This window comes from Humulus lupulus, chromosome 1 (assembly GCF_963169125.1).
Source record: "Humulus lupulus chromosome 1, drHumLupu1.1, whole genome shotgun sequence".
NCBI lineage: Eukaryota > Viridiplantae > Streptophyta > Magnoliopsida > Rosales > Cannabaceae > Humulus > Humulus lupulus.
This window is the reverse complement of record NC_084793.1, coordinates 271,109,589-271,129,064: the sequence shown is the minus strand read 5'-3', so window position 1 is coordinate 271,129,064 and position 19,476 is coordinate 271,109,589. Positions and strand designations below refer to the sequence as shown.

At 40.1% G+C, this 19,476-nt stretch overlaps 1 protein-coding gene across 1 annotated transcript; it reads right to left on the bottom strand.

Annotated features, from left to right (window-relative positions):
* Positions 1 to 51: 51 nt before the first annotated feature.
* LOC133834432 (uncharacterized) lies at positions 52 to 926 on the bottom strand. Its single transcript, XM_062264045.1, has 2 exons — positions 584 to 926; positions 52 to 86 (listed from the first exon to the last, which is right to left on the bottom strand). The coding sequence occupies exons 1-2, from the start codon at positions 924 to 926 to the stop codon at positions 52 to 54; spliced, it is 378 nt and encodes a 125-aa protein (XP_062120029.1).
* Positions 927 to 19,476: the final 18,550 nt, after the last annotated feature.

Genomic DNA, 19,476 nt, shown 5'->3' with positions numbered 1-19,476 from the left:
CCCCAAACTTTATACCACAATAAAACTCAAGAACATTACCCACAATCCAAATCACCCACCAAATACGCTCAATTCACAATAAACACCTAAAAATTCCATAATCAAAGAGTAAAGTAGAGAATGAAGGTTACCCAATGAGAGAATTATATGTATTCACTCTAGATCATGCCAAACCCCCAAGAAATTGCATCTTTTTCTCCAAAATTTCAAACTTTTCAGAATCAGGGCATAGAATTGGGAAATTTTGGGGTTTTGATCACTAATGGCTATTGTAATGGTGGAAAAGGGTTTAGGGAAGGTTTATATGAAGAATTATGGTGATAAATTGGGTGAAACTGAGGTTTGAACAGAAAAGGGGTATAGAGGTCTATACTAGTCAGAGAAGGAGAAGAGAAATTGTTTGTGTTGTGAGAAAATTAGGAGTGAAGGGTTTTTTAAAGTGGCAGTCGAAGGAACGTCGTGGCTCAGGTATATAGCGTCGCGGCTAATGTCTAAAAATTGGTGTTTTCTGGGTTAAGTGCGTCGCGGCCCAATTTCTGGGCACCGAGGCACCTGGGCTTTAAAAAAAATTTGACTACTGCACCACAAGGGAAGACTTTCAGTACTGTGTATGGACTTGACCATCTCAACTTAAGCTTTCCCATAAATAACTTCAATCTTAAATGGAATAAGAGAACTTGCTGCCCCGGTTGAAATTCCTTAAGAATAAGGTTCTTATTATGCCATGCCTTGGTGCACTCCTTGTAAATTTTTGCATTCTCATAGGCCTCATTTCTGAGTTCTTCTAATTCGTTCAATTGCAACAATCTTTTCTCTCCATATGTCATTGAATCCATATTCAGCCTCTTCAATGCCCACAATGCACGATGCTCAAGCTCAATAGGTAGGTGGCATGCTTTTTCATAGACTAGCATATAAGGAGACATACCAATAGGTGTTTTGAATGTAGTTCGATATGCCTAAAGTGTATCATCTAGTTTCTTGGACCAATCTTTTCGAAAGCTATTCACTATTTTCTCAAGGATGCTTTTGACCTCTCTACTTGAAATTTTAGCTTGTCCATTCGATTTAGGATGGTAAGCTAGAGCGGTTCTGTGTCGAACTCCATATCTTGCACACAAGGCATTGAAAATTTTATTGCAGAAATGACTCCCTTCATCACTAAGTATAGCTTAGGGAGTGCCAAAGTGGGTGAATATATTCTTGTGAAGAAAATTTATAACCACCTTACCATCATTTTTTGGGGTTGATGCTACTTCCACCCATTTAAAAACGTAATCCATAGCCAGCAATATATATCTATTGTTTTGCAATGATGGAAAAGGGCCATGACATCTATTCCCCACATGTCAAACAACTCCACCTCCAAAATCGTTGTCAATGGCATTTCATTCCTTCTTGAAATATTACATGTTTTCTGGCCCCGATCACATGCCACGACAAAGGCATGAACGTCCTTAAACAATTTTGGCCAAAAGAATCCACATTGTAAAACCTTAGCAACTGTCCTCGAACCACCAAAATGACCACCACATTGAAGAGTATGGCAATGATTCAATATGGAATGCATCTCTTCTTCAGGTACACAACAATGAATAATCTTATCAGTGTAGTGCTTATAAAGAATTGGTTCCTCCTAATAGTAATGCTTTACTTTTGAATAAAACTTCTTCAACTATTGTCTAGATAACCCAGGAGGCACTATGTTAGTTGCTAGGAAGTTCACGTAATCTTCATACCATGGTACTATGAGATTCTCAATCACTTTAAACAATTGCTTGCCAGGGAAATCGCCATTGATATGGACTTCCTTCATACTCAGACTCTCTTCTACTTCAAGTCTGGACAAGTGATCCGCAACCAAGTTTTCTATCCCCTTTCTATCTTTGATTTCCATATCAAACTCTTGCAGTAGTAGAATCAATCGAATCAACCTGGGCTTGGCATCCTTTTTTGTCATAAGGTATTTGATTGCTGAGTTATCAGTGTAGACAATCACCTTATTCCCAGTGAGATATGGTTTGAATTTGTCGAAAGCAAATGCTATGGCCAACAATTCCTTTTATGTAGTGGAATAGTTCATCTAGGCTTCATTCATTGTCCTGGTTGCGTAGTAGTTGGTGCGAAACACTTTTTCCACTATTTTGTCCCAACACTGCACCCACTGTATAGTTCTTAGCATCACACATAAGCTCAAAAGGCAAATCCTAGTTCGGTGAGACAACAATAGGTGTTGAAATCAGTTTCTCCTTAAGTACCTTAAGTGTATGGAGACACTCGTCATTGAAGTCAAATGGCACAATGTTCATCAAAAGGGTTGATAGAGGCTTGGAGATCTTAGAAAAATCCTTGATAAACCATCTATAAACTGATGAACCATCTATAAACTGAACTCCCTTTACTGAAACTGGTGGTGGTAGATTCTCTAATGTCGAAATATTGGCTCAGTCTACCTAGACTCCCTTGCTTGGAACCTTGTGCCCAAGAACGATGCCCTCATTCACCATAAAATGACATTTCTCTCAGTTTTGCACCAAATTTGACTCTTCACACATTTTCAAAACCATATCCAGATTTACAAAATAGTTGTTGAAAGAAGATTCAAACACTGAAAAGTCATCCATGAAGATCTATATACTTTTTTCGACCTAACCCGGATGACATTCTTCTAAAAGAAAACATCCCATAAGGACAAGTAAAGGTGGTCTTATCCTGATCTTCTGGTGCAATGCCTATTTGATGGTATTTAGAGTAACCATCTTGAAAACAGTAGTAGTTGTAACCCACCAACCTATTTAACATCTGATTAATGAATGAAAATGGGAAATGGTCTTTACGAGTGGCCCTATTCAATTTTCGATAGTCGATACAAATCTTCCAACCAACCACCGTATGTGTTGGAATAAGCTCATTATTCTCATTTTTAACTACCATCATACCACCCTTTCTCGGAACTACCTGAACTGGGCTTACCCATGCACTGTCAGAAATAGGGTAAATTACTCTACATCCAACAACTTCAAAATTTCCTTTCTGACTACTTCCTTCATTGTTAAGTTCAACCTTCTTTGTACATCTATGGAAGGCTTATAGTCCTCCTCCATCAGAGTACAGTGCATCACAGTTGAGGGGCGTATTCCCCTTATATCTCCTAAAGTCCACAAAATAGCCAATTTGTGAGCCCACAGTACCCTTGAAACCTTCTCCAATTCCATATCAAATAAAGATGCCGACACAATTACTGGTAGCGTTTCATTTTCCCTGAGATAAGCATACTTCAGATGATTAGGGAGTGACTATAGTTCTAAGACTAGAGGCTTCTCAATAGAAGACAATGATCTTTGAGGCCTTTTACCTAGTTCCTCAACTCTTTTCTTATTCGGTGGCTCAAATGAGTTTTTCCAATGGATATACCCCATAGCCCCATTACTATTGTAATGCCCCACTACCCATGGACCATTACGCTATGTATTTTAAACAGTGCTAAACTCGCTAACCGAGTCATTTGACCATAATCGTGTAACTAAAAGTGATTAACAGTTTAGGGTTAAAAATTTTGGTAAAAAATACAATGTTTCACTAAAAATTATACTATATACACTGGGATCCCAAAATACATTTTAAAGGTTAATTACAATAAAAGATTTACAACATGTCGACCTAAGCAGCAAAATAAGGTTTATCCCTAGCTCTTCTTTAAACCCCCGGCTATGGTGGTCGAGCAGCCGCATATGTACACATTGTCACCTAAGCTCTCCAACTCAAGGATGGTCCAACTTTCTTTTACCTTTACCTGCACCACATAGCACCCGTGAGCCAAGGCTCAGCAAGAAAACTCAAACACATGCTCATAAGGAGTTAATAATATGTCATCAAATCATAATAAGCTTGCCTAGCAGTAATAACCCTATTCATGCACGCATGCAAGTACAAATAAATGATTATGGCATCCTGCGCCCTGAGTAGATGATTGTCAAGTCAATCTGGGGTCCTGAACCCTGAATAGATGACTACACCCTAAATAGATAACTGGGGTCCTATGCCCTGAATAAATGACTAGGGAACTATGTCCTAAGTAAATGATTGGGGACCTATGCTCTGAGTAAATGATCGAGGTCCTATGCTCTAGGGGTCTTGTGCCCTAAGCCATGTGTCATTCCAGTCACCTGGGCTTTTTAGCCCTGGCTTTGAGTAACTAGCCTTAGGATAGCCAATCGCTTTAGTTTTCTTTGACCAATAGATTGGTCAAGCATTTAATGCTCATGTTGATTAGATCTAATCATTTTGGCCTGCGGTCAGAATGCTAATGTTGCTCTTGACTCATAAGTCAATTCCATATGACCAGCGCTCATTACTATTGCCGATTATGAGTGATAATTCAGAGCTTCACGACCAATACTAGACTTCATTTCTGTTTCTTAACTAATAATTCAATGCTTTCTCAATGAGGTAATGCAAACAGACATATATCATATGTCAAATATCTAGATATATGGCATTTAGCATGCTTAATCAATAATCGCAAGCATAATCATAATCATGCACAATTACAGAGACTCAAGCTCTAATCAATTCCTACCATAACTACATGTATCACATGCATCACATATGGGGTGCAGTTCTCTTACCTTTGGTCTAAGCACAAGTTACCAATAAATGATCCTCAAGCACAATCCTGTTTCCAAGTCCCTAGCAATCACCTAGTCACAACCATAAAATAGAATCCCATAAAAACAAGTAAATAAATACTTCCGGACTGAGTCCTAGCCTCCGGGACGTCGAATCCTACCCAATTTTATAGTAGGATCGATCTCGAGCCCTTAGAGTTAAGTTCCCATGACAAAAAACCAAATATAGGAAAAATTGCCCTTAAGCGCTGCGACCCCCCCATTGCTGAATCGCAGCCCGTCTCCAAACAGAGGCCAAGCCCCAAACTTCCTGCACCTCGCGCCGCAGCCCTAATGCCCATCAGCCTCTCCTCTCTTCTTCGTTAAGCTTGGGCCGCAGCATCTAAGAACAGGGTCGCGGCCTGACCGGGAACCCAGCTAAAACCTTCATTTTCTTCATTTAAAAATATTCCAATAACCTACCCAAACATATCCAAATCCCAAAAACAAAGTTTCCAAACATCCCAATGGCCCAAAAACCATCAAAACCCAAATCTCAATCAAATAAAAAACTCATCAAAATGTAAAATCCAACCAAAGCTTCAAAACTCGAAAGCTCAAAACTTAAAACTTGGATTACCTTTGAATAAGTCGTTTCCTAATTAAATCCTCCAGCTAATAAAATTCTAATCTTCCCTAGAATGGCTATGTCTCTATCCTTGCCTGAATCCGAGTCCTAAAAATCGAGTTTCCTTCGAAAATGCGAACGGTGTCAAAAAGGGAACGGGAGAGAGAGAGAGAGAGAGAGAGAGAGAGAGAGAGAGAGAGAGAAAGAGAACATTCTTTTCTATTTCTGATTGGTTACTTTAAGCATAAGTAACCTCAAGCAAATCCTAATGCTCGGGGTCCCAAAAACGCCCCTGGGGTAAAATAGTCAAAATTCCCAGAATTCTCTCCTGGTCTCACTAACTCCCAATATATCATCAAATAATCATTCCCATTACCCAATATCTTAATAATGTGCTAAATATCCAATATACCCCTTGACTCACTGCGAGTCAATTATGGGTCTCGTTGTGGTTTTTCCACTAGATTTCTTCCTAGGATCGTCTTGTGCCGAGTAACCCAAAGATATTCACATAGTAATGTAGCACTACAAACATACCACATATATGCCAAATATACCCATAACGGGCCAAATTATGAAAATTTCCCAATTAAACAGAAATGGGCCCACATGTATATTTAATACACCTAAACATGCATGTCAAGTCATATTATAATATTACTCACATAATCACATAATAATACACATAAATATCATATAATCACATAATTCCATAATTTGCCATCTTGGCCTTCTAATCAAGGCCCTAACCCTTATTAGGAAATTTGGGACGTTACAACTATCCTCTTTGCTAACATCACACTTGGTTAGGCTTAACTCGAGAGGATCATCAACCATTTCCTCAATGGCCACCACACTATCCACTATCCATTATCCACACTGGGTCCAGGGTAGCTCATGGCTTTGAATACATTGAACACCACCTCATCTCCTTGAACTCTCAATCGAAGCTCTCCTTTATGAACATCAATTAGGGCTTGACCTGGAGCTAAGAAAGGCCTCCCCAAGATAATCAGCACATTTGCATCCTCTTCCATGTCTAATACAATAAACTCGGCAAGAAATATGAACTTATCTACCTTCACCAACACGTCTTCAATGATTCATCTTAGATGTTTGACAGAACTATCTGCCAACTGAAGTGCAACTATAATGGGTCTTGCCTCGCCTAACCCAAGTCTTTTGAAAACTGAAAGTAGCATCAAATAATTGATACTTGTTCCCAGATTACATAGTGCTTGCTTAAAGTCGATGTGTTCCAATGGTACAAGGTATAGTAAAACTCCCTGGATCTCTAAAATTTTATGGGAGCTTCCTTTGCAGGATGGCACTGCACTCTTCTGTTAAAGCCACTGCCTTATAGTCACCCATCTTATGTTTCTTTGATAGTATTTCCTTCATGAACTTAGCGTAGTTGGGCATATGTTCTAAGGCTTCTGTGAAGGGGATGTTGACATGAAGTGTCTTAAATACTTTGAGAAACTTTGCAAACTGCTTATCCAGGTTGTTCTTACTTAGCCTCTATGGAAAATGAACCTTGATATGATGCTCTATACTCATTGGAGGTGCCACTGTTTTGTCTGGCTTTTCTTCATTACCACATTCTTCACTGGTCTTCATTCCCACTGTGTTTGGTTCCTGTTGGTACTTAGTCTTCTCAACTAACTGCTATTGTCTTGGCCCCAAATACTATGTCCCACTTCTCAAAGTAATGGCTTGACATTGTTCTTTAAGGTTCACTACATTCGAACTAGGAAACTCCCCTTGAGCTCTGTTTGCCATTAAACTTGCCAACTAACTAATCTAAGCCTCCGAATTCTTGATAGATGCCCTGGTTTCGGTCATAAACTGATCCAATGCATCAGGCTACGCTTCCTGTGTCTTCATTATAGGTTGTTGCTATGATGGTCTAGCCTATGGTTGATAGAATCCAGAAGGAGGCTATTGGAAAGACAGTTGGGGTTGTGAGAAAGGTTGTTAGTTTTGCGGGAAAGGTTGTTGTGTTGCTTGATTATTTTTCCATGAAAAGTTAGGGTGGTTCCTCCACCCGTGGTTGTAGGTCTAGAATATGAGTTATTGGCTGGCCTTTGGAAATATCCTATTGGTTGAACTTGTTCCATAGGAATATTATTCATATCCATTGCAGGACACTGATTTAGTGGATGGGTGCTCCCACATGCTTTGCATAGATTCTGTAATCACATGGCCTGTGTTGAGAGGTTGTTATGTTGTAACTATTTCGTTAAGGATGCCACTTGATTTGTAAGCATTGAGATGGCATCTAATTCAATCATTCCAACCACCTTATTTGTATTTTTCCCTTCAGTAGGCCATTCGTAGTTGTTCATGGCCATCTTCTCCAGTAATTCATATGCTTCATTAGCACTCTTGCTCATGAAAGCACCCCCTGCTGCTACATCAATGATGGTGCTAGTAGTACCACCCAATCCATTGCAAAAGTTGTGGACCAGCATCCACAACTCAATTCTATGATCGGGTGACTTCCTTAACAACTCCTTGAAGCGCTCCCATGCATCATATAAAGACCCCCTGTCATTCTGGGGGAAATTCTTGATTTCTCCTCTCAACTTTGCAGCTTTAGTCGAAGGGAAAAACTTGTCAAGGAACTTTTGGGCTAGTTTCACCCATGTCGTGATTGAGTTGGCTTGTAACAAAATTAACCAACACTCTACTCGGTCCCTTAAGAAAAACGGGAACAGTCTCAGTCGAATTGCATCGTCAGTCACCCCATTCATCTTAAACGTTACACATAGCTGTAAGAAATTGGCTATGTGCAAGTTTGGATCCTCAGCAGGTAATCCACCAAATTGGACGGTGGACTACACCATTTGTAAAATTGTCGACTTTATTTCAAAGTTGTTAGCGGAAATTGTGGGGTGTCGAATGTAAGAATGCACTCCCATGACAGTGGGAAGTACATAATCTCTTAGGGGCTTTGGTCCTTGTTCAACAGGGACCTCTACAACAACAAATGCCCCTTTTGCATTATTAGCAGCATTGTTCACTGCATTCCCTTGATTGTAAGCCATGGTAGTCTCCAACCTCTTCCTCTTTCGGTTTCATCTTCAAGTTCTTTCAATTTCGGGATTCACTGGTAGTATTTCTTGTTGTTTAACACGTTGCATAAACATATACTCCCTGAAATCATAGAATTAAGACACTAACCATATTAGAACGATAACAAAAAATACCAAGTTAGAATAAAAATTAAATATTTTGATATTAGTAACACAGCCCCCGACAATGGCACCAAAAACTTGTTGTGGATTTTCAATATGCAAGTGCACGCAATCGAACAAAGTAATATAGTTACGTAAAATGTCGAACCCACAGAGATTGCCTACTAACTACCAAGAATTAATCTTTATTTCTGATTGATTTAATAAAGATCAAATTGTAGAAATTACTAAATAATTCAAATAAAATAGATCTTAAGAACTCAAACAATAAAATTCTAATTTCAATGGATTAAATATTGGGTTATCAATTTCGTCAACTCTCCATCCTATGCTTCTCTAACACAATTTCTAGAATTCCTATCTCTATCATGATAGCAGATTACAATTGTAAATTATATTCTTATTAGGACATATAACTCTCTACAATAAGCAAACTTCCTAAATCTTTGTGGTAAATTAAACAAACTTCAGGCATTAAACACGTAATCCCTACGCTACACAAATTATACGGGTACTCTCACCCCATAGAAATATGTGATTATTTAACTAAAGCATAATTAACCCTCACTTTTCAGATTTTAGGTTAAAACCATATAGATCATTCAATTGGAGGCCAATCAATCACAAGCATTAAACATGAATCAAATAATTCACAATATTGATAGGAAATTCATAAAAAGTTGCATTAGATAATCATAAGATTTCAAGAAGAATCCATTAACTCCCTAAAAAGAAAATTAGTTCACGCTAAACGTAATAAAATTCATAAAACTAGATCTAAACATCACTATAACAGAAATTAAGAGAATAAGATAAGAAAACAGTGAAAGATTTTTTAATCCTCAGCCTCTGTCGAGTGTTTCTTTGAGTCTCTAGGCTTTCCCCGACCCTTTAAAATTCTTCATAATGAGGCATTATATAGTTGTCTTACGTGTTATATGTAAAATACCACTTTTGGCCTTGCTAAAGATACCATTTCTTTACGATAACGGAATCATGCACCACGACTCATGCAAAAAGTGCTGTGACTCTAGTTCGAAAGGAAAAATTCATATGTATCTACCTCGATTAGAGTTGTGCCCCTAGATTTACTGTGTTGCGGCTCAAAATACGCCTACAATAGCACCGCGGCTCAAAAGTCCAATGTCGCGACCCTCTATCATTCCTTATTTTTCCTTCTCTTACTACCACAACATCACGACTCTAAAGATATTTCACCGTGGCCCAAATTCCCTTTACTCCCAAAATCAACTTTTCAAGCCCGAGAACCTCATCGAAGGCCAAAATCAATCCAACAGAGATCTCTTAACCCTAATTTCTTCAAATTAGGAATTTTATGCATGGAATCCTAGGATATTTCCATATTTTAGTCCATAATATCTGTCCAAGCATGTCATGGGATTTGGTAATTTGACATGTGAAAGCAATTTGGTAATTTTACCATTGAGGGGTATTTTCGTAATATGATATACCATTATGATTTTTTTTGTAATTTTATGTGAATACATGTTTATGTGTCTATTTGACTATGTTTATGATATGAATAGGTTATGTGAGCAATTGTTGAAATTGTGTACGTTTATGAGTAACAACAATAATTACTTCAAGTTGTAAGGGCATAAGTATCACAGAGTATGTAATTAAGGGCCTTAATATAATTTAGAGGACTTTTGGGTTATAAGTTAATTAAGGAAATTGAAAAATATTAATTTTATGTGAAATTACCCCAAAAAAAAAAGACATGATCCTAATCTTGACGGGGTTAGAATTAAGGGGAAAATAGTCTTTTGATTTTTATGTTGAAAATTTACAGATTAAAATAATATTAGGTTAATTATATCATTCAGTTATCAGTTGTTCTATCGATCTAAGCAAAGGGTCTCTGAAGTGGAAGCTTAGAAGATTGGAGATCTAGGAATCCATTGGAAGGTAAACTTGATTGCTTTATGGAATTAGATTTGGCTTATCTATTGTTTTGGGAAATATATCTTGAAATAATATTTAATTATTAGCATTGCTTTTGTAAGGTTTGGATTCAAATATGATGATAGAAACATGTTAAGATGATGGTTTTAAGTATAGGTTGTCTAGAAGTTGAGGGTAAAAGTTAGGTTAGCTTTTGAATTAATGCATGATTTGATGACAATTTGTTGATTAAACATGTCTGAGAATGTTGGTTTTGCGATTCTAGAGATATTATACATTAAAATCTGGGTTTGGTGATGTTCAAGTTCGAGTTTGGGGGGAAAATAAGGTTGAAATCGCAAGATGCGATTTCTGAGAAATCGTCGAGTGCGACTGTGCCCAGTGCCAGCGTGATCGCATTGCTAGTCCAGAAAGCTGAAACTTTCTGTGAGCGCGACCACGCTACTCGTCCATAATGGGAAGTTTGGTTAGCTTTATGTTTTGGTTTTGATTTTTGTGCCTCTGATTAGGGGTTCTATGTAGAATGGTTTTGGAACTTTTGTGAGGACATTTTGAGTATGAATTTATATTAAGAGGGGCATGGGTGCATTTATAATAGAGTTTCGGTTTGATATGAAAATTAAGATTTTGGCATTCTACGTTGTGACTAGGGCTCGGTAAGGGATCTTGGAGGGAATGGAATTATTTTTGCTGCTTGGACATGAGGTAAGAAGAGTGGACACCTGCACGCAGGGTGTACGCTCGACGTACTTAAGAATAGTTTTATTTATATGTCATAAGTATGATTATGCTATAACCTATACGTGATATGTGTATTCGTGATATCTATGTGTATGTTGTATGTTTTGCGTGACATGCTTACGATATGGTAATTTTCATGTTTACGTTACGATAAATTGCATGCTTATGATACGTTTAAATGCATGCTTACGTTTTCGTGCTCAGTTGCACACTTGACCAGAATAGTATTGGTCTACGACTGGAGTGATTCCGGTATGGTATGATATGTTATTCTAATTATGTTGTTTATATGATTTATTTTGATTGTGAATATGTTATGTTATAGTTACCTCTTGTTTTATGGATAGATTGTGTATGTTTAGTATTGCTATGAATATAATATATTTTTTATATGTTATTTTAGTATGAGTTGGAGGGTTATGTCCTACACAACTCTTCTTACTGGGCGTTAGCTCACGGATACTCTGTGTTGCAGGTGCCATATGTTGATGTGTTTCGTGACGACGGACGAAGTCCAATCCAGAAACGAATGTATATCATGAGAGCCATTTCACCTTGTTATGGGCATAGGGACGTCAATGGCAAAGTTTTACTTTGCATTGTTGTTCATATGGTTTTAAAGATGTTTTAATGTGAATTGAGACCAGACATAGTTTTATTTGTTTATTGACATTTAAATTAATGTTGTATTTTAAATTACTGATATCTGAATATTGCATGTTTTAAATAAGAATGTTTTAATGAAGTTTTATTCATTATTTAGCCTATTATTTGGTTTTCGATCTTTAAAATGATTTGAAATAACTAGTAACCTGGAGTGGTCTCAAGGTTAGGATTACTGGATGTTGCAATCCTGAAAACATTAGCAAACACAAGCATCATATTGAATAAACACACCCAAAAAGGCATATAAACTCCCTAAAATTGCTCTCTTAAACACTGTAAAAATTAACCTAACAAGGGTAAATACCATTTTGACCCCTGTTTTGTAAAAAAGTTACCGATCGGACCCTCGGTTTTGTCAAATGACAATTTTGACCCTATGTTCTACAAAATAATACCCTTTATCTGTAGCGTCCCAAAACTCTTAATGAGGTTCAATACCTTGGTTAGTGTGTTGGGAGGACATAATTGAGATTTTTGATGAATTAGGTGATTTTAATTATATAAATACACGTGATTATGTGGATTATATGAGTTATATTATGATATGACTACTTATGCATGTTTATGTGTATTAAATATGCTAAAAGGCTCTCTTTTGTCAAAAATGGGCATTTCCGTAATTTTGACCCATTGATGGTATAATTGTAATTTTGTATGATATGTGCTTGAGGCCACATTATTATGTGGAAACATTCATGATATACAGCACGAGTCGATCTTTTCGAGCAAGTTAACGGAATAGTCTCAACGGGGATTAATACCCGGCTCGAGGTGAGCCAAGGGGTATTTTGGTAATTTGGCATATATTTGGGATTTTTTGGTAAATGAAATTAAGTTGGAGAAATATTTGGGATTAGTGGATTAGCCGATTAATTTGGATATTAGGGGTATAATTTGAGCTTTTGTGGGAAATTAGGCTAAAATGACCAAAATGCCCTTGGGGATTTATTGGGAGGTTCTTGAGCTAGGGAAAATTTGTCGTTTGACCACTAGTATAGGCAAAATTAGCCTAAATGTGGATGACCACTTCACATACACGTTCTTAACTTTCTCTTTCTTCCCTTTGGTTATTTTTCCAAAGCATTTCCAAGGACACCAAGCTTAAACAATGGTCCAAGCTTGATTTGAGGGATTTGTTAAGGGAATTGAAGTTTGTTAGAGGGATTGGAAGCTACCCAAGACACACCTACATAGAGATTTTTGAAGTTAGAGGTATAGTTGTTTAACTTTAATTGTTTTCCCCTGAGTTTTCTTATGTTGTCGATGAGCTTGGAGAGTTAATGTCAATTTTGAAAATTTGGTGTCTCTAGGGGGTTTATGTGTTGTTGTTGATGGTGGGGATGTCCAAGCAACTGTTTTAAAGCTTGGAATTAGGCTTGAAACTCATAAATTGGACTTGGATTTTGGGTAAGTTTTTTAAGTTTAAAGCTCAAATGTAAATTTTGGTAAATTATGTGTGTTTGGGTGTTTAAATGCATTTTGATGTTGTACTTAGTCTGTGGTTTTTTGGTTGTTAAATATTGACTGGAATTTAGTTAGAATTGGGATTTAGTGTCTGAAATTTCTGGGGAAAATTGTGCAGTTCTGGTTTTTCTCGTGGTAGCGCCCAAAGCTTGGGGCAAGCGCCGTGACCCGCTTGAGTTTATTCGAGGGTGAGTTTGCCTCGAATTGCCACGACCCTTTAGAGGGGGCGTCACGACCCTAAATGTAGAAAAATGATAGGGAAGATCTCTATTTGTTGGAGAGCCACAAACATTTATGGAAAGTGTCGCGGCTCAAAATGCACGAGTTTTACATAGGGGCTTCTCAGTTTTTTTTAGAGTCGCGACGCTAATGCAGTTTAGGGTGAATTTTATTTAGGGTTTTGGGGAGTTATCTTGGGAGGCTCAGGGAATGATCCCACTATCCCATTTAGTGGAATATGAGGTCCCTAGAGCTAGGGCTTGGTCTTGGAGCCCATTATTTTGAATTAGCCCTGATAAATGTACCATTGGTATTGTGACTAGGGTTTTCTACAAGGCTCGGGTGAAAGGAATCGTACTCATGGTCGCTTCGCTAATTATCTCAAGACTTAAGGAAAGAAAACTGGCAGTTGCACCATGTGTTAGGTACTGGGCATGTTATCAGTTAAGATTAATGCCCTAAAAGTATGTAAAGACATTTTATTAGTTTTAAATAAAAGTACAATTTTATTATGTTTGAATGTTATAATTATTGTTTGAATTAATTATATAATAATATCAAGAAAATTCCCTATTCATTCATTAGAATATGATCTTGTATTAGTACGAGAAAATAAAGATTATATATAATGAATAAAATAATCAGTAACATATTAAAGTATGAAATCTTTAATGAATGGCTACTGGTACGGTTTGCTAAGCATACGAGATATGAGTAATCTAGATTCAGATTACTGATGTGGATAAACACCTTAGTAAAGGTGTTGTATATAATTGAGATTATATATGACATGATCGATGAGAATTAATTATCTTTATAAAGTTGTCGTTTGATATAAAGATTTAATTCTTATCATAATAGATGACCATTTGTAAATCAGTCTAAATCTTGAGTATTCATGAACTCCTGTTTGTGTTTATTGGATCTTTTGATTCACTCGTTAAAGTTTCTTAGAATAATGAGGCTAATGACTTTTGTTTTCGAGATTCAATAACATGGATGGATGGGAACATGAAATGCAATGTTGGAATCCATGCTTTCCTAACGGATCGAATATTGGTTCCCTTAAGGGTTAAATCTGGAGCTGAATATTTATTGAGCTTAAATCTATAATTATATTATAGATTAATTATTCGCTAGTGAATTAATGGTACTTAAGGATCAAGAGGTAATTAGAAGGGTAAAACGATATGTAACGTCCTGGATAATCAAGACCATTACAATGTGTATTTGAAATAGTGCAAGACTTGCTAATCAAATCATTTGATTAAAAATGTGAATCTGACGACACAAACCGGTCAGGTTTAAAAGATTTTGGTTATAAATGAATAATTTTCATTAAAACAAATATTTGGTACATGGGATCGCAAATCAAGGTTTAAATAACGTAATTACAGAATTTCCAAAACAAATAAATAACCAAGCCACTCTAATGGCAAAATACATGTTTTAGGTTCCCGTCCCTGTACAATCCCCCAACCGTGGCAGCCGAGCAGCTGACAATGTACACCTCGCCCCCAGAGCTCTCACACTCATGGTCAACTCGTCTTCCCTTGCCTTTACCTGCACCACGTAGCACCCGTGAGCCGAGGCCCAGCAAGAAAACACAATATCATTGCATAATCAGTATTAACAACTAAGTAACTCACAGTGCATATTCAAATGATTTACAAGACATTAATCAATTACCCAGCAAGCCATAGCATTCATTCAATGCAGCACATCAGTCAATAACCAGCGATCTAGTTCCAGATACTCAGCACATCATACACAACAATTAACAATAGAATACATGTCAAGCAACAACTAGGGTTGACGCCCGTAGGCCACACCTACTATTTAATCCAATATCTATGGCTTGCTTAGGCCAGGCCCAGTGTTATACCCACTGACTCCGGCTAGCTTAACCGAGCTCAGTGATTAATAAGTTATCCTCAACTACCAATGGCTGAGCCGTGCCCTGTGCGCAAGTATTGATTTCGGCACCCTTAGGCCGTTCATCACATGTCCCCATGGCATAATACCACCTCATGACATTCATACAATTATAGGGAGCTCTTAGTCCCAACATATTCACATGTTTTATCACAATCATATAACAATGCATACAAAATATAGGGAACACTTAGTCCCATCCTATCCACATATACAGGTGCAGTTTTCTTACCTTTAATTCCAAGTGCTTTAATTAGGAAAGATGACCCCCGAGCACGATCTTGCCCCGAGTCCAAGCGTATACCTAGTCACAACCATGATAAAGGATTCCATCAATAATTGTATAAGGATTTTCGGATGGAGTTCTAGCCTCAGGGACACCGAATTCCACCAAACACGGTAGTGGGATCGACCCCGAGCACCCTAGGTTAAGTTCCCATGCTTTAAAACACAAATATCCTCAAGGGTCGCGGCTCAAGCCTCCCCATGCTGCGGCATGGCCCCAAACAGAGGCTCAACCTCGCCCAGAAATAGACACGGGCCGCGGCCCTACATGCCCCATGCCGCGACCCGCCTTCATTCTCCAGCATCCATCAGCTTCAAAGGGCCACGGCTCACCAAGGACTATGCCGCGGCCCGACCCCTTCGAACCCAGAAAAACCACCATTTTCATCCACCATATCTCAACAAAACTAACCCAAAATCATCGAAGTAACATATTTCAACTATCCTAACACATCCTAACATGTTTTTGACAACATAACCCAACAGAAACCTAGTCTAGTGTGGATGCCAAAAATCCACCAAAGAGAAAAAATTGAGGTTTACCCTTGCTAGCCTCAAACTAAGCAACCCAATATTTTGCCCCATGCGAGACCCATGTCTCATAGGAGGACTTCGCGAAGATGCCCCTAGAGACCCGAGGGCCCTCCCCTACAAGGCTGCCCGACATGCCCAAGTACCCGCCAAGGCAACGAGGGCCTCACTATGCGAGGTTGCCCACGACCCATGCGCGTCTCACACTGCACACCCGGGCCTCACACGCAAGACCCTCTCTCGCCTCGGCCATGCACACGCGAGGCCCCCCGTCTCACCTCAGCCATGCGCACACGAGCCTCCCAAGTGAGGCCCCCCGTCTCGCCTCGGCCATGCGCACACGAGCCTCCCACGCGAGGCCCCCCATCTTGCCTTAGCCGTGCGCACTCGAGCTTCCCACGCGAGGCCCCCATCTCGCCTCGCGCCTAGAGGTTGCCGTACACCTCGCCTAGGCACCTCGCGGCTCGGACCACCAGCTCCCCTAAAGGGCGCCTCGCACCCCCAAGACGTCTCGCGGCCCACCTCGCCTCGCGCCAAGAGGTTTTCGCGCACCTCGCCTCGCCCGCACGCATCTCGCGAGGCATGGCCTCACCTAGGCGCCTCGTGCACATGGGTCCATGCCGCAAGAAGGGTCTCGCACGGTGAATGCTGCTGCTTGTTTAGAACTTAGTGTTTCTGTTAGAATGTTGCTGGTCATATACCCAAGCAACGTTATTCCAGCTTTGAACATAAGCTTTCCAGTTGTGCGTCTTATCTCCTCCTTTCTCTGTTCGCAGCTTTCATGCAAGATCCGTGGGGAGGAGAAAGACCCATCGATGACGACTTAAGTGCTCAGCTGCTTGAGGACGAGGAGCAACCATAATCGCTAATACCTGACATTCCCTTTTCTCGTGCTTCTTTAAACACTCCATCTGTCCTTATTCAAAATATGGCTCGAGCTAAAACTAAAGCCCAGAAAAAGAAAACTCCCAATCCTTCAAATCAGCCTGCTCCTCGGGTTGAAATTCCCTCGACCAGTGGTCGAGCAGAAAATATTCCTAACCCCAATATCCAAACTCACGCTCAGCCCCAAAATGCCATTCAACTAGATGTTGAGTGGTATGTAGTACCTAAGAGCCGAGTGAAGATCATGATGATTTCCAACTACATCAAGAAGTATGGACTCACAGGGGTAACATTAGTTCGTCCCAACCAAGATCAATGGGCGAACCTGCCCGGAGGTGCCTTCAGCGCTTGGTTGAGTTACCATATTGAGGCAGGGGCTAGCTTGCCTCTTCATTCATTCTTCCAAGGGATGGCCAACTATTTCGGAGTTTCCCCTTTTCAAATAACTCCCAATGGGTATAGAATGGTTGCAGCACTCTATATCCTTTACAGCCATAAAAAATGGCTCGTGCCAACTCCTCATGAGGTTAACTATTTGTTCGACCTCAAATCCAACCTCAACCAAGAAGGTACGGGGTTCTTTCACTTTTTTCACCAAGAGACTGGGCGCACCTTCTTGACTGACACAACTCATATATCAAACTTGGGGAGGTACTACCAGGAGTATTTCCTTACAGCCAACATGATTGCGAACAATTTGGTCTTTGCTCAAGGAGGTAAAACCTTTATACCACTGGCTGTTGATCTTTATTTAGTGTGTCCTCCACATTTACTTAGACTTTTAATGTCTTTCAGGCCCATGGCTGCGAGTAGACCCCACTCCAGACATGGAGTTGAGATCAGCCCTCTTGGTCAGTATGACTGACATGGAGAAAAGTGTCAAACATCTGGTCACGGAGGCTAACCTTAGGCTGGTCGGCCTCTTGGCCCCTCATCAGGACATGGGGGAGTCAATAGCGGGGAATGCTACTGGCGGAGAATTTCCCGAGCAGCACCCGGACATGGAACAAACTCCTGCGAGGAGGGCCACCGGAGTGACAATCAGGGAACCTTCCAACACCTCGCGGGCTACCGCTCCCCCTATCCCAAAGGGAAAAGGGAAAAAGAGAGCTACCAAACCCCTTGAACCCCTCAACGAATCTTCAGACGAGAATGGTACTGATCTCTCCCTCTTAGATAGCTTGCCAATTCCCTATCACTTATTTGACGGGGATGACAATTTTAAGTATGCTCCAAATTTAGATTCATCCTTCTTCATGCCAGAGAATGAGTATAAGACTAGTAGAGTTTATAATGTAGCGACCAGTAATGATAGCTCGGGTATTTCACTTACAATTTTTTCTGTTTCTTTTCCTGACATGACATATTTAATTGTATATACTATCTCACTGCTCGAATGTTTGCTTCTGTTTCAGATATGGACTCCGAGTGCGTGTTCGATATATACAGCGCCCCCGAGGCTCCCGCGGCTCCCTCGAGCAAAAAGAAAGCGAGTAAGAGGCATCCTGGGGAAAGCAGCAAAGCGCCTCAGGCTAAGAAGCCTCGCACTGGGGGCCTCCCGGAGGACGGACCCTCAACCAACGCAACTCCACCACCTTCTCCCCACGAGCAGCAGACTCCCCCTGCTCCTGCCGGGTCGACTCCATCTCCAACGACCCCAACTGACCAGACCCAGCAGGCCGGTCCTGCTTCCACTGGGGGCGACATAACTAGTCGTGCCTTCAGATCGGTCAAGGACAGCGTCGCAAAAATTGTAAAGCACGATAGTCGCCGAGAGGCGATAGCTGCGACTAAGACAATGGATGTCGACCAGATCCTAACCCGCGCTTTAAATGAATTTTCCAGTGTAAGTTATCTTTTTCTGTGGAGACGGCTTCTTGTATACTTTACAGTCTGTCTAATCTTTGCTCTGTCCGCAGGCATTTCTAACCCTTATCGCCGGCCGGCTACGCTCGGGTACTATCACCGAGCAGTCTAAATCCTTGGAGCAACAACATGCTGACGAACTCAAGGCTGCCGAAGCCAAATATGTCGAACAGCTTGTAGCGGTGCTCGAGGAGAAGAATAAACTGGTTGAGGAGTTGAAGGAGAAGCAAAGTGCTTTGGATAAGGCTATCGAGCAGAGAGACAACTTTAAGGAGTCTAACTACGTCAATTACCGCGCGGCTAAAAAGCTCGAAGAGGACTTGGCAGCAAGCAGACAGGAGACTACAACTTTGGAGGGCCGGGCCGAGGAGCTTGAGAAAGCCAATGTCAGCAATTTGGAAAGGTACAAGAACGCCACAAGTAAGTGTTTTTATGACTTCTAGAAACACAACCAAGGAGCGGACTTTAACTACCTTCCCGAACGTGCAAGGCAAGCCAAACTAGCCCGTTGCGATGCTCGACT